General features: G+C 40.7%; 1 protein-coding gene across 1 annotated transcript; it reads left to right on the plus strand.

Annotated features, from left to right (window-relative positions):
• The first annotated feature begins 1,785 nt into the window (after window positions 1-1,785).
• Window positions 1,786-15,764, plus strand: tnfrsf1b (tumor necrosis factor receptor superfamily, member 1B). Its single transcript, XM_049582109.1, has 9 exons — window positions 1,786-1,958; window positions 3,372-3,477; window positions 8,333-8,458; window positions 8,574-8,726; window positions 11,563-11,656; window positions 11,750-12,042; window positions 14,598-14,681; window positions 14,868-14,926; window positions 15,021-15,764. Exons 1-9 carry the CDS (start codon window positions 1,908-1,910, stop codon window positions 15,561-15,563), a joined length of 1,509 nt encoding a protein of 502 aa, XP_049438066.1. The 5' UTR covers window positions 1,786-1,907; the 3' UTR covers window positions 15,564-15,764.
• Window positions 15,765-15,964: the final 200 nt, after the last annotated feature.

Raw genomic sequence — 15,964 nt, forward strand, 5'->3', positions numbered from 1 at the left:
GGTAGTAAATGTAAATTGTAGGTTTCAGTTGGTCTATAGACAATGCAACATAAAATAATCAGCAGAAGCACATGGAGAGAGGAGACGACATTTATAAAGAGTCAGTTGGAAAAGAAAAAAATCACAAAAACTCAGACAATAATGAATTATTTACCGAGATGATGGGTGAGAGGGGATACCAGAGGACAGAACAGCCCGTCCACAAGTAATTTAATGTCAAGTATAAGGAGACACAGCTCATGTAGCTGATGACAACAGGACATAGGTTTATCATCTTATTTAGTGTGCTTTGGTGTGGAAAGGCCAAGCGGCAACCTCCAGGGTTGAAAAATGAAGCCAACACGAAAATGCCAAAAACTGCAGTTCTTTGAACGGCCACTTGAAGCTGGCTCCAGGCGCCAGTCAATCCCCGAAGGCCCCCATTTTAAAATGCCCAACTTTACAGCATACCGGTAAATAAACATGAAGCTCAGTGTAAGTTCAATCAAGACTTTCTTTATGCTAATCCATTCACAATTATCTCTCCAGCCAATCAAACTTTGCTACTATCTCCTTCAGCCATTCATGTTGCTGCTGCCAAACTTTAAATCTGTTCTCGTCTCTGCTCCTGTCAGCTGTCATTATAGGCGGAATTGTCACGCTCTCCTCCACCCCATTCACCTCCAGTCACCTTATCCAGAGAATCGTCAAGACTTTTCACATTTCTCATACGTATGTGCACATGTAAATAAATATTCTTTTCTCTCAGAACAAGTCTCTCCTGATTCAAATGTTTACAGCCTGGTACAAAAGTGGCTTTGGTCTCTGTAGCTAATTTCCCCCTTCATGACAACTGTACGTGGGATGACTTTTTATATAACTCACCTGTTTACATTTTATTCAGGCTTAAAGTTACACATAATGAAGAGCGGGTGGCTTTGAGTGACAGGCTGATAGTGTCCTCGACTTCTCAGTCAGATCCACCCCTCACTCCTCCACAGCATAAATCAAGACTCTGTCACTGCATTGCCTTTGTTTCAACTCAGATGTTTTCAGAAACATATTTTAGTGTACTGTTTAGCTGTAAAATGAGAGTTTGTCTAGTGCTTGGTTCTCGCTTGACTGTTTTCAACATGTTGGCCTGGTCACAAACTTTCTCATTTTACAGCTAAACAGTACACCAAAACGTGTTTCATTTAAGCCAACAAACAGGCAATGCAGAGACAGAATCTTGAGTCATATTTGTTCAGCGCTGCATGGTTTCAAAGTTTGACCACAGCTCACGAGCAGTCATTGACATGATTAACAGCTGAGTTTGAGACTCCTCGGATCTGATTAGTTATTTTTGTTTTTATTTTTGTTTTTTTGCGGTTATACTATTAAAAGCAAAACAGGGAAGCAGAAGAACATGATTTTTTTCACGTTATCTGTTCATGCAGTTTGGTGTGTATGTAGTGAAAGTTTCAGAAAGTATCACAAAAATGTACTTTTACAAAAGTTACCCATGGTAGCTTCAATTAAAATCACTTTAAAACATCATATTAAATCTACTTTTATTCATGGTGTAAAACAACAAAACATGCTTATGGGGTGTGAATACTTTTTACAGATATTGTATTTTCCTCTCTTATCAACTGCAGGTAAAAAGATTAATTGTTCATAGATATCAAACATCCTTCACATGGAAATACAGTCCCATTGTTTAACCCCTTATAAACTCTGTCTAACCTCATAATGCTTTCTCACGTCAGATCAGTGAATGTAGATTAGAGCCTGCCTGCTCGTTTCCTTCCCCCAAACACTCGACTCAGTTCAAGGAAATTGCTCCTGCTCGCGCAGACTGCTGGCCCGCCTTTATAGAATGATTGTTGCAGTGCACACACTGGTGGCTGTGTCCTCTACAGTCTACAGTCTGCTTTAAAGAGGCAATGAAGGACATACTTGTGCTGCTGATTCTGCTGTATGCCCAAACTACCAAGGTAGGCTTTGTGTCTGTCTGTTAAGCCTGTCACGCTTGTTTGCTGTGTTTATCAGGGAGTGTGGAGAAGTTGGACATCAGCCAGAATCTGGATTCATCCGGTGACCAACGTAGCGCTTAAACACTACAGGAGTTGTTCATCCAAGTTTCGCTTTCTTGGATTAATTTAAGGGAAGTTAGACAGGCAGAGTACTTTAAAAATTAGCATTTGAAAATGTGTAAAATTAAGTTAGTGTCGTAATTGTTGAATTTTAAATGCATGCATGTTATCTTTTAAACATGTCTCCAGTCCAGCTAACTTTGACACCTGTCAGTCAACAAGAGGAGAACTTATCATTTTTTTAAAAACATTTATTCTCTGTATCAATGCCAGTTTTGTCCTACGTGTTACAGTAGACAGCCTTGCTGTGGTATGCTGTACCTGAATGAATATTTGGTTTCGATTGCTTGGAATGTGATGCAGTTTCAGACTGAATATCTCATTGTTAAGACACCAGGTTTTGAAGCAGCAACCCTCCATTTTATCATCCAGGCATGCAGCCAGGAGGAAAAAGGAAGAGAAAACAGAATGTTCTCTTCCATAAGCTGTCGGTGATTAGTAACAAGGAGCTCCAGAGAACTCTGTCTTTGTCATCACATCCCGTGCTACCAGTGGTCACACCACAGAAGCCTGTACTTCAGAATCGAGGGCTTTGAGCTTGCCGCCTCCGTTTCCTGTCATACGAGAAATACACTGCTTCTGTCAGCATATTCTAACTTCTGCTTGTCATCGAAGGGTACTGTGGTGACAGCCTTTGAACACTCATGCACAGGACAGGTGTATCAGCAACCGTGCACTGGGTCATCACTTTTCAGCACAATACTGTAGTTCCAGTGGCTGTAGTCATGATATTTAGTTTGTGAAGGGGGAGAGGTTTTACCTGAGTTACCTGCATGGATGCATGCGTGCAATGCCCTAAGCTGGAATATTTTGGAGGGCTCCACAGAGAGGAAGAGATACTGCCGAGGTGAAATGCACCTCCTATAATTTGAGAACAATAGCTGCCTGTTTGACCACGTCTGCTCAGGCCAGCAGCGTTACCAGAAGGGAAAAGGTGGGCGCAGGTGTGGGTGGTCTGCCACTAATTCAAGCTCCTCTGTGAAAAAAACCTTACCAGACAGCCACTGACTAAATTGTTAATATTTAAATTACTGCTTGGAAACATGTCTGGCTGATAGAAAGGTGGGCTGCATATATTTCCTACATAGGTGATTTCAAACTTACTGGTTACCTTAAAGCTCAGAGCCCCCCCTGCAGCCTTAATGCAGATCATCTGTGTCAGAGGCTTACGAGAAAAGGCTTTGTGTTCTTCACTCTCACCATCTGAACAGCACAAGATGAGTTGCTCTTAAGTCTCGTCTCTCTTTCCCATAGGTCTGCTCTGTGCCCTATCAGGCTGACTCAGATGGAAACTGTCTTGACCCAAACAAAGAGTACAGATTAGATGATACTAACCTGTGCTGCAAGAAATGCCCCCCTGGTAAGTGCTTTCCTAAACAAAGCAACAACTGCCACTTGTTAAGTTTCTAAAATTACTAATAACTGACTCATACCAACGTTAAGGTACATACTGTACTGAAAGAGAAAGCTTTCTCAGCACGGAATAAAAGTTATTTGATGACAGCCATGAAACGTGTTGGTAAAGGCTTGGGCGTGGAGGTGTGAAATAAGATTAACAGCACCTACTGTAGCTTAAGACATTTACCAGTTTCACTGTTTCATCTGGACAGACAATATGAAGCGAGTTTTTTGTGACACTATTATTCACTTGAAAATTATTTGTTCAAAGTAGAGCTGGATCGTTAAATAAGCCAGGACAAAATATCCTCTAATATCAGCTTATTTCATATATAATTGATATGTGTGCAGATAAATGAATATGAATTGCAGGCCAGAAATGACAAATGGATTTGAGTTTGTTTAGAAACATACTTGACATACTTTGTCCACCTAAGTACACTAAAACATAAAATGTTTAACTGTCAAACATCCCACATGATATATCTTGGTCACAATTGATGTTCACTAGGCCCCGCCCCCTGGTTACTGTTGCTATGCCTGTCAAATTCTGTTCTGGGAAAGCACCAAAGTTCTAGTAATCTTTATACAACAGGTCTCAGGATTTCAGACGGCTCAACATTACCCTCCAGCAACCACAGATTTTATCATCTGAAATGACAGTCATAAGCAGATTTTTTTTAGCTGTAGATAACAAGCTAATTAAGCTAATGCTAGCTCCATGAAGTTTGGAAACACAGACTGCGGCCTAATCTTAAATGCTTCCTGCTGACTCATCTTGTAAAAGAGGTCTTAAAGATCCAGTGTGTAGGATTAAGGGCAGAAATAGAATATAAAATTCTTAAATATGTTTTTATCAGTGTCTTAACACCAGAAACTAAGAATGATTGTTGTTACATTAGAATGAGCCATTTATATCCATATACTATGGATGCAAAAAGAGAATTGGATACAGTGTTGGAGGCGTGGCCCGCTCATTCCTACGAAAGTTGCTCAGTGGCACATGAAGCCAAAAGCTTGATATCCACAGTATGAAATCACTCGGATCTTGTGTGTTGTGGGGCCCATAGAGCAAGCGCACTAGAGACATAGGCCTACAGCAGCCGAGTGGCTAACTTCCACTTTAGCCCTCCGCTAACTTGAGTAGGGATGAAAATGATTTAATCACTTTCATCACTTCACTCTAAACTTTCTAAATGTTGTTGGACTGAATAGATACAATCCCAGTAGTGACACAAATCATTTCACAGGGATTGTGACGCTTAAAAAAATGTATCCACCAATGACGTCCCTTCAGCAATGTAGGATATGGGTATTGTCTTTTTGGGTCCAGTGGCATCAACTCACAGACTCAGAAATTGTGATTCCACATTTGGTCACCATGTTAAATTGGCTTTAAAGCTACATATGGAGTGGGTCCTCTTCCATGGAGTCCAGAAAGGACAAACCAAACACTAACTCAAGATAGGGCCATTTTGTGCTGGCCATATAGGCTGTAAAAAAAAATGGACGTAGCTATTGTGATGTCACTCATTGGTTTGTTGACTCAAGTTCGGCATCACACCATCTTGATTTTTTGAAGCCAGAAGTGACTATATTTGGGCAAGAGGCTGGCGCTATAAGAGGAGCGAGGGGTGGATCTGACTGACAAGCCGAGGAAATATTTCGGCAGACAGCCTGTCACTCAAAGCCTCCCGCTCTTAATTGCATAAATGCGTAACCGCAGTTTTAGGCATTGCTGTGTTGGGACCATATTTTAGCCCCAGAGTTTGCTGGTTGGTTCTCCCACATTCTTGGCACACAGGAGAAGTTCTAGTTAGTTGCAATCTGCAACCTCAACCCTAGATCCGACTAAATTTTACACACTAGACCTTAATTATGCACTTAATGGCTGCATACATGATATAGTGCTAAAACACTAAGGCTAAAGCTGCATGTTTTGGGAGGAAAGTCAGCATCCTTAACGAAATGGAGAAGAAAAGAAAAGAAAGGAACAGAGTCTTTACTGTACTGAAACATAGAGCTAGTTAGACCTTTAATTATAGGTATGATAATTTTGATTTTGTTCTTCCATAACCCTGTTTGGCTACTTAGCTTAGCCTCCGTAACTTATTCCTATTTCATTTCAAACAGCATGTTTTACCATAAACATTACGAGGAAAAAAAGGCTTTTAGGATACAAATGTAACACTATTTTGTGTAATGCTGCTGAGGTTGCTGGAGTGTAAACTTCTCCAAATTCAATAAAGAGCTGGCAGAGCTGCTAACATTAGCCTAATAGCTTCAGTCAGCCAGGCAGGCAGGCTAACGATTGTAGCTTAAGGCGGAAAGCTGCTGCTCTCTCTGTGTGAAAATGTTCATGCTGCACTTTGGTCCACACTCCAGTTGGGGATTTCACAAGAGGTTTCTATTTCTTTTCACTATTGACTTCTATAAAGAACTAGAGATGAAAGATATAATGGTATCTAACACATCAAGTATTTCGGCTTTGAGAAGCGCCTACCATGACATGGGTGATTTGGGTGCAGCCAGCAGTGCAATGCTGCAGCTCATGCAGAGCAGGAATGTGGAAACGCTGCCAATTGTTTCTACATTAGTAACGACGTGTTCTTGATGTGAATTTTCCTTTGAAGAGTTTTTATCAGATCTGTACTCCCCACACCATCCCAATCTTCTTGTAAAGATCTGGGCCATAAAAACTGCTGATGTGCTCACGCAGTAATTTGATCTCATGTGCCTGCTGACCTCATCTCTCCCACTCAGTGTGGAGTTAATTGTTTTGCATCCCACCTCTCCACTATGCAGTGGGTGACGGTCACAGCAAGTGCTTATTTGAATGCCTTTTAGCTGTAAAATGGGTTTACTAACTTGCACAGCCACAATCTGTTACTGCACTCAAAATTAACACCTCTAATTGCATTATTAAAATATAGCAGTATTCAATGCATTGCATGGATAAAATCTCCTCAGACATAAAATACATGTAGGACAATATTGCGTGTCGCACAAACAAGTATACGGATCAGCCAAAACATTAAACCCAAACAACGCAGTCTTCAATGCAATCTGCTCCACCCACCGAAACACCACTACAGACCAAGTACACCCCCTCATGGCAACAACACCCTGTGATGCACCATGCCACATTGTAAAGCTGCTCTGAAATGCCCAGAGGAACGTGACAGAGAGCTAAAAGCATCGACCTGGCCTCCAAATACCCCATATCCCAGTCTGACTGAGCATTTGCAGGACATGCTGGCACCCACCCCCAGAGGACCTGCATCCATGCCCCAACAGGTTAGAGCCAAGTCCAATTCAGGGAGGCCCTCTTGTGGTTTGGGGGTACCTCTAGGGTACTGACACGGCCCCCAGACACTTAGCCAGATTGGGATCTGGGATATTTTGAGGCCAGTTTGACACCTTAAACTCTTTGTCACGTGCCTCAGGCCATTCCTGTGCAGTTTGTGCAGTGTGGCAGGGCACATTGCTGTGGCACTCTGCCATTAGGGAGTGCCAGTGCCATGAGGAGTGTACTTGGCCTGCAGCAGTGTTTGAGTAGGTGGAGTGTGTCAAGTGGCATCTATATAAAAGCCAGGACCCAAGGTTTCCCAGTAGAACATTGCATTTTAACACAATGATCAATGTTATTCACTTCACCTGTCAGTGGTTTTAATGTTTTGGCTGATCAGTGGATGTATCACCATTTTATTTTGGACTGTGATAAACACTGTTTTAAGCATGAAGATCTGATGATATATTTTAACTAGTATGAAAGATAGCTACATAATACTACTACGTGAATGAAAAAAAAAGGAAAATGTACGAGGAATAATGTGAACTGTATCTTTTAACCCTTTAAAAATGGACATCCCGCAGACGGCAGCAGGAGATTATTGCATGAACCTGTTTATACTGATCTAAAATAAAAACAATAACAGCTAGAGCATTCATTCTTTTTGCAGCAGAAAGCTAAGGCGTCTGTCTTCCCTGCCATCATGTCATTACCTTATGTTACCCTACGTTACATATCATGCAAACATAGTATTTCATCATAATTGCTCTGCAATTTCCCCAGGAATTTCTCCATAATGGTGGCGGGAGATTGTTGTTTGCATGACCCTGTATATACTGATCTACTATAAAAACCATAGCAACTAGGCCATTCATTCGTTTTTTCAGCAGAAAGCTGAGGCTTCTGTGTTTCGTGTTATCAGGTTGTTTGCTCGTGATGATGTCATTATGTTATATTACATGTGGTTCAAAACCACAAGAAAATGCACAGTGGCGCCAGAGGAATGAATGAGTCTAACACAATGCCTTTGCATCCTGCTCATAAAAATGAGCATATCTTAAAAACTAATTAACGTGCATAGTTCAAATAACTTAAAGAGTATTAAGAATTATTTTGTTAATGTTACTGCATTTAAAAATCTTTTGGATCCATTTGTTTTGTGTTTTTATTTTGAAAAATCTGATGAAAAAACATGTCCAATTTTGTATTATCATTTTTTTAATGACACAATTTCAATACTTTAATCAATTATTATTATATATAATCATTATTATTTTGGGTGTGTAGATTTTAGGGGTATGAAGCATTTGAAGATACTCAGAAGAAATGACATCACAAAAAGCAAAAATGCCAACATAGGCACTAATAAACCATTCCCATTGCAGAGTTCAAAGGGTTAATCATTATGTTTTCACCTGTTAGTGGGAACCTTGGAGTTACAATGCCCATGTGCTGTTGTAAAATGCATTTAAAGTGACTTATATGTGGTTTAAACATGGATTTACGCATGTATTTATGTTAACAGGACAGCGGCTGATACAAGAATGCACTGAATCCACTGAGACTGAGTGTGAACCATGTTCAGCAGGCCTGTACATGGAGAACTGGAACTTTGCTCAAAACTGTCGCTCCTGCCCCAAATGTAAAAGACGTAAGTAGATGCATTGTAAATCTCTGTGTTATAGGATGCAATGTTTTGAAATTATTTATTGTTCCGTCTTAATTATAAGCCTATAAGCAAAACATTATTTTCTACATACAACCAGAGAAAGGTCTGCGGGAGGCCCAGAGCTGCTCCTCTACCACAAGATCAAGGTGTGTTTGCCTGCCTGGGATGTACTGCGAGATAGGAGATGAACACTGCACAGCGTGTGCCAAATACAAGCCATGCAAAGTTGGTTATGGAGTGTCTGTGCCAGGTAGAGCAACTAATATTTTTCATTTGTCACTGTTTTTGTGTTTACCATACATGTAATCCTTAAACGTCAGATAGGGACCACTGTGTTTGACTATATATCTTTAAATGTTACAGTTACCACTGAAAATGACATCAGAAGTACACAAGTTAGCCATTCAGTCTGTAGCCAGTGGTCTGCTATTCATAAATAACACACCGTAGAATGTAAAGTAGCAATGAACCACAAGTCATATACGACACACATAATAATGAGCCAGTCATTTTACATAATCCATGCAATCTCGAGGGCTCCAATCATGTGAATGCGCTGACGGGAGTAAAGAAGGAAGTAGTATGAAGAACGGAAGTCCATGTAGGGAGGTAGGTGAGGCTGGGTTAAACAAATACAGGACTCTGCTCAGGAGACTAGTGTCTGTGTCCCACTTGAAGCCAACTGAACTTGAACTGAGTTATTTTAAGGTACAGTTGAAACCAGAAGTTTACATACACTATATAAAAAGGCACATAACCTTTTTTTTCTCACCGTCTAACATTAAATCAGACTAAACTTTTCCTGTTTTTGGTCAATTAGGATTACCAAAATTATTTCTATTTGCTAAATACCAGAATAATGAGACAGATCATTTTTTAGACAATTTTTTATTACTTTCTTGAGAGTCAGAAGTTTACATACACTAAGATTAGTATGCCTTTAAACAATTTGGGAAAGCCCACATGATGATGTCATGTCTTTGGAAGCCTCTGATAGGTTTATTGACAACATGTGGGTTAATTAGAGGCACACCTGTGGATGTATTTTAAGGCACACCTGAAACACACTGCTTCTTTGTGTAACATCATGGGAAAATCAAAAGAAATCAGCCAAGACATCAGGAAGAGAATTGTGGACTTGCACAAGTCTGGTTCATCCTTGGGTGCAATTTCCAGATGCCTGAAGGTGCCACGTTCATCTGTTCAAACAATTATACGCAAGTATAAACACCATGGGAATGTCCAGCCATCATACCGCTCAGGAAGGAGACGGGTTCTGTGTCCCAGAGATGAACGTGCTTTGGTCCGAAATGTGCACATCAACCCAAGAACAAAAGCAAAAGACCTTGTGAAGATGCTGGCTGAAGCTGGTAAGAGTGTGTCATTATCAACAGTGAAATGAGTCCTGTACCAACATGGGCTGAAAGGCCACTCTCCCAGGAAGAAGCCATTACTCCAAAAGAAACATAAAAAAGCCAGATTACAGTTTGCAAATGCACACAGGGACAAAGACCTTAATTTTTGGAGACATGTCCTGTGGTCTGACGAAACTAAAATTGAACTTTTTGGCCATAATGACAATCGTTACATTTGGAGGAAGAAGGGGGAAGCTTGCAAGCCTAAGAACACCATCCCAACTGTGAAACATGGGGGTGGCAGCATCATGTTGTGGGGTTGTTTTGCTGCAGGAGGGACTGGTGCACTTCACAAAATAGATGGCATCATGAGGAAAGAACATTATGTGGACATACTGAAGCAACATCTCAAGACATCAGCCAGGAAGTTAAAGCTTGGGCAAATGGGTTTTCCAAATGGACAATGACCCTAAACATACTGCCAAACTGGTTAGAAAGTGGCTTAAGGATAGCAAAGTCAATGTTTTGGAGTGGCCATCACAAAGCCCTGATCTCAATCCTATTGAAAATTTATGGGCAGAGCTGAAAAGGCATGTGCGAGCAAGGTGGCCTACAAACTTGGTTCAGTTACACCAGTTCTGCCAGGAGGAATGGGCCAAAATTCCTGCAAACTATTGTGAGAAGCTTGTGGAAGCATATCCAAAACGTTTGACCCAAGTCATACAGTTTAAAGGCAATGCTACCAAATACTAATGAAATGTATGTAAACTTCTGACTCTCAAGAAAGTAATAAAAAATTGTCTAAAAAATGATCTGTCTCATTATTCTGGTATTTAGCAAATAGAAATAATTTTGGTAATCCTAATTGACCAAAAAACAGGAAAAGTTTAATCTGATTTAATGTTAGATGGTGAGAAAAAAAGGTTATGTGCCTTTTTATATGGTGTATGTAAACTTCTGGTTTCAACTGTACATCGTCACGTTTCGTTAAGTACGTAACTTTGACGCTGAGTATATAAGGTGATGGCGCCAAACTGTGGCTGGGTTCACCCCCGACAAAACGTAAGAAAACATTTATTTAAACAAAAGTGGTGGTGTTTTGAATACCCTGTTGTGTTTTGCAAGCACACTGCCTTTTAATATGGCAGGGTTTCATTCAGTTCAAATGAGCTTTACTTGTTTCACTGTCAAAGCAAGTGTGATATAAAAACAAAGTGTATGTGTCAAGTCAGTAAAGATCTACCAGAATGTGGTTTATATACACGTCGCTGCTGATTTGCTTACACCTCTGATACACCCAACAAACAAGGGAAAACATACCTCAAAGCCCACTGCGCACAGTTTCACACTGTTTCGCAGAAACACGTCGTTCAACCTGGAAATCGTGCCCCATGCTTCTTCTCCCAAACCTAACCTACCTAACTTTAACTTAATGTTATGTACCAAACATGATGAGAACATTCTTGGTGAACTAATTCCATTAGAAATCATACGAACTGTTGTAGGCCTCTGTGCATTTTTGTAAGATATACTTAAACAGTTGTATGAGAATACGATACAGTGGTTGCACCTGTCTCTAAGGTCTTTACTAACCAAATATACTGTCAGACTTGATTATTAGTATAATATAACAAAGTGTAACATGTTACATAGAGTCTGTATCATGGTTTAAATGTGATGTCTGCTGGTGAAATGTTAGTAAATCTCAACACGTTTGGGTGTTGTTCTCAGGGACAGGAAACTCAGATGTGAGGTGTGAACGGTGCCCGAATGGGACGTTCTCTGACACCGTCTCCCTCACGGACCGCTGTATGCCTCATACAGAGTGAGTACAAGGTCTAAACATATATGCACATCCGTTCACAGCTGTTTGAAGCGCAGATCTTTGACCCCTCTCTCTCACTATCTTTCTCACCAGCTGTCACGGGAGGGCTGTTGTTAGAAAAGGCGACGCTAAATCGGACACTGAGTGTGGACCTGAGGCTATAATTTCCATCGTGCAGCCTCAAATCTCAACAAAAGAGCCTCGCATTGAGACTATGTTCACAACTGCAAGTACAGTGATGAGCACAGTCTCAGCAGCCCCAGACTCCAAGGCTCCACGTGGTCTGACAGACTCCACACAGTCTATGAACCCGTCTGTATCAGAGGCAGTGTTCAACCATTCGACAAAAAGCCCGCCACCAAGCACAGTATCTGACGGTATACTGGGTACGTACGGAAACTTTCTGGTGTTTCTTAAAGAGTCATTATGAGAAAAGTGTGAGGTCTTGGGGAGGACAGGGGTGGATTTTTTTCTCTTGACCATCCCAGAAGCTACAAACTTTTCCTTGAGCCTCCCTGAGTGACTTGGGGAAAATACATGACCCTCCCTTTATCATAGGCTTTATCAGTACTTTTTATATTCACACCAAATGTAGGTATGGAGCCAACGCAACAAGCAAACGGCACAGAGGGAGTTATCACCAAAACAAACAGCTAATTTCTGAAACAAAATGCAAATCCTCCTTACACACTGCAGCATCATCATCACACAAGCAGAATATGGGAGCATGACAGCCACTCATCACTAATCCTACCACACAAAAAATTTAAAAGGCCTACACATCATACGGACTCCTGCACACACGTACAGAAGCACACACACACATGCATCACAGTGCTCGCACAGCCAGCACTAGCAACATGTGCTTAATGACTGCTTTCCCAAATAAACCAGAATAACATCAATAACTTGGCATGGCAGAAATTATTAGATTTTAAAACTTACCCTTTCATCTTTTAAGTTTCAAACTGAAAACGAAATCCTAGACTTAAAAAAGCCTTGTTATCTCACATTTTAATATTGTTTTACAGGATCTGGTCAGTGCAAACAGTTTATTTTTGGCGAAATTTTAAATGGGATATGTAGAATAAATCAATATCACTATTTCAAGATTACTGTTTAGGGCTTTAACCTTTAATGTAGAATAGCTGTAGAGTGACAGGAAAGGGGGGGCGGTATGACACATAGCAAAGGGGCGCAGGTTGGAATTACCGCAGCTAAGGACTCTTAGCCTACATGGGGTGCATACACTACTTGTTAAGTTAGAGGTTGCCCCAAAATATCACTATTTTAAGCTTATATTTGGTTAGGTTTTCCTTACAGAAGCATTTGTAGCACATGATGTGTTCAAGGACCGTCACAAATTGAAAATCCAGTGATAATTTCTGTTTTTACGGTCTCTGGCTACAAAAAAATGGTGTGATTTTGGCAATTTTAAAGAAAAAAATGGCTTTCAAACCCGGTGGCAATTTTTAGGGTTCAGATGGCATATAGAAGAAATAAAAAATACAACCATTTAAGCTTGTATGTCCCTCCCCAAAGCCAAAATAAAGAGCATACATCATATAAAGAATGAGATAAAGTCTTGGAGCCCTCTTGTTAAAGATACAAACAGGGGTCTAGGATAAGAAAGTTATATGTCATCTTTACCAAATATTTTTAGGCATGGATTTGAATAGTACACTACAGATAAAAGGGAGGTTGGAAACTGAAAGGAATACAGACATACCACAGGACGTATGGGAAGAGATATGCACTGAAGCTCATCTAGTAACTACTTAAAATACACAAAGGGAATTAAAATACAGAGTAATTATAAGATTTTTTTCTGACACCAGAAATAGTGGCTAAAATGGGCCAAACACATTCAAATAAATGTTGGAGAAATTGTCGAACACACACTGGCAACCATATTCACATATTTTGGACATGCCTAAAATGAAGAACATTTTGGGAAGAGGTCTTTGAGGTGTTCCATCAAAATGTCATAACAGATCCAAAAGTGGAGTAACTGGGAGTAATACCAGAAGAGGTGAAAAGTATCTTTTAAAAATACTGCAGTAGTTAAATGGATTACAGTTAAATGGTTAAAACTGGACCCCCCCTCCCAACATATAACAAGGACTGGGACAGTATGGGCAATCTACCAGATGAAATAAATAACATACGCTGTGAGGCTCAAAGTAGATTTTTTTTATTCAGAGGTGAAGCCCTGTCATGGCTTTGTTAGTACAGTAAAGTGACCTACTTTCTTCAACACGTTCTAAATAGCATCTGTGGCTTTGTCTTCATGACTCATCCTGTCTCTAAAGCAACCACTTACACTTGAAATACTGCACGCGGTCAAACATAACTCCCTTTGCAGACCCCTGCCCCCATACATGTTTGTTTGTTTTTTCACAGTAATTAGTAGTTAGTTACTAAAATGGACAGGCAGAGGGTACTTGCTCTAGCTCTGGTTGAGGGTGAGAGTCTGTGTCAGCACAGGGAAACATCTGTGTGGGTACATGAGACCCTAATACAGAGGGTGGATCACGGGGAGTACCACCAGTTGCTCCAGCAGCTTTGCCTTGATGATGGCCGTTTCCAGACATATTATAGGATGACTATAAGGCGGTTCGACATCCTGCTGTCTATCATCGGGTCACATAGCTCTGGGTATCCAGCAACCGCTACCACCAGTTTCTCCTCCATTGTTTATGAACTGTAAACTTGTAGCAGTGACCACCACAGAAGGCCCACGCCTCCAGTCATCCAACTGGACAATGGGGGAAAAGGATGATGAAAAAAGAGATGATGTGCGGGCTTAAAAAAATTATTTGATATACCTCCACCATTTTGCATCAACCTCTTTCCCCCATAAGGAAAGGACAGTTCCTAATCTGTGTTCCAACTCTCTTTTTCTGCCTCTGTGTTGTGTCTCTGTTTACCTCTCTGTTAGCTGCAGTCATCGCCGGTGTCATTGGATTTATACTTCTTCTAATCGCTGTCATTCTGGCCCTCTGTAAACCAATCTGGAGGAAAGGTAAATAAAAGTCCATTAATCATGCTCTCATTTTGTGGAAAAGCTCTGATTATGTCTATATTATGCTTATCTACAAGTTGAATTACAGAATGATAATGACCATTATTTGTCAACATCTTTATCAGTGACTGTTTGTCTCACATTTTCACAACTTTACTCAATGTTCACTTTGCTTTTTTTGCCCAGACGCCGCAAGATTTCACCCCAAAGTAGATGCAAATGGAAATTGTGAGACTGGTGATAAAGTGAGTCTTGATTTTTCCTCTTGAATACCTTTTAAATATAGTTGTAGCCATACAGAATACTGAGAATCAACCTTTTCATGTCTTTCTACTGCAGATCAATCTTGGTTATTTGGGGGAAACACAGCTGACCTCACTTACAGTAACCTCGCCGGAACAACAGTGTCTGCTGCAGAATGGGGAAGTCTGTAGTGACCACAGTCAGAGCAGTAACAACACTGAAACTTTAACTAGGACAGATGGCTGCAGCAGCGAGGAGTCCATTGGCCCTTTGTTATCCACCGTAGCTCTTCACAATCCCCTCTCCGCTCTGTCGGAGCCCATGACATTACTCTCCAACACAGAGCCCATCAGCCCCCAGCTCAGCGTCCCCACACAGATCTCCTCTCAGCCCTCCTCTCAGCCCACCAGCCCACAGGTCATCAGCCCCGTCACCCCCAGTCCCCATGTTAATGTCAACATCACTTTCAACATAGCAAACGGGACTTGTGGGACACCGACTGTCACGCCCACGGACTTGATGCAGGTTGACTCTAAACTCCCCTTTGGAGAGAAAGAGGAGTCATTTAGCATCCCACAGCAAGAGGCTGGCAAACAATCACTGATATCAGTGCAGGAGAGTGAAAGTTACAGTGCGTGAAGACCACCTGCATCAAAGACTGATACATCCATTTGTTATTTCTTTGAAAATAATCTGACTACTGGCTACAAGATGCACTTTGCTTTTTATGAGCACAACAAACCAAGCTTGAACCTTAATGCTGTTTCAATATCAAAATCATGAACTGACGCTGTGTGTTTATATGTATATAGTAAATAAAGACGTTGGATTATGCTTTCATTCTTTAAGATTTCATACGTCATCATACTTTAATGTTGTGTTTGGAGGTCAATGGTGGCAGAAGTGTTCAGATCTTTTACTAAAGTAAATAAGTATCTAAAATGTAATCTTACGTAAAGATCCAGTGTGTGGGATTAAGGGAAATACATTGGCAGAAATGGGACATAATAAGTATGTTTTCTTTAGTGTTTAATCACCTG

The sequence above is a fragment of the Epinephelus fuscoguttatus genome, linkage group LG1 (genome assembly GCF_011397635.1).
Source record: "Epinephelus fuscoguttatus linkage group LG1, E.fuscoguttatus.final_Chr_v1".
NCBI classification, from domain to species: Eukaryota; Metazoa; Chordata; class Actinopteri; order Perciformes; family Serranidae; genus Epinephelus; species Epinephelus fuscoguttatus.

What these genes read in the sequence shown, in the direction of transcription:
- tnfrsf1b (XM_049582109.1), top strand. Translation starts at nt 1,908, where the DNA reads ATGAAGGACATACTTGTGCTGCTGATTCTGCTGTATGCCCAAACTACC. An exon ending in TGTATGCCCAAACTACCAAG is followed by an intron (nt 1,959 to 3,371) that starts GTAGGCTTTGTG and finishes TCTTTCCCATAG; the next exon opens with GTCTGCTCTGTGCCCTATCA. An exon ending in AGTATCTGACGGTATACTGG is followed by an intron (nt 12,043 to 14,597) that starts GTACGTACGGAA and finishes CCTCTCTGTTAG; the next exon opens with CTGCAGTCATCGCCGGTGTC.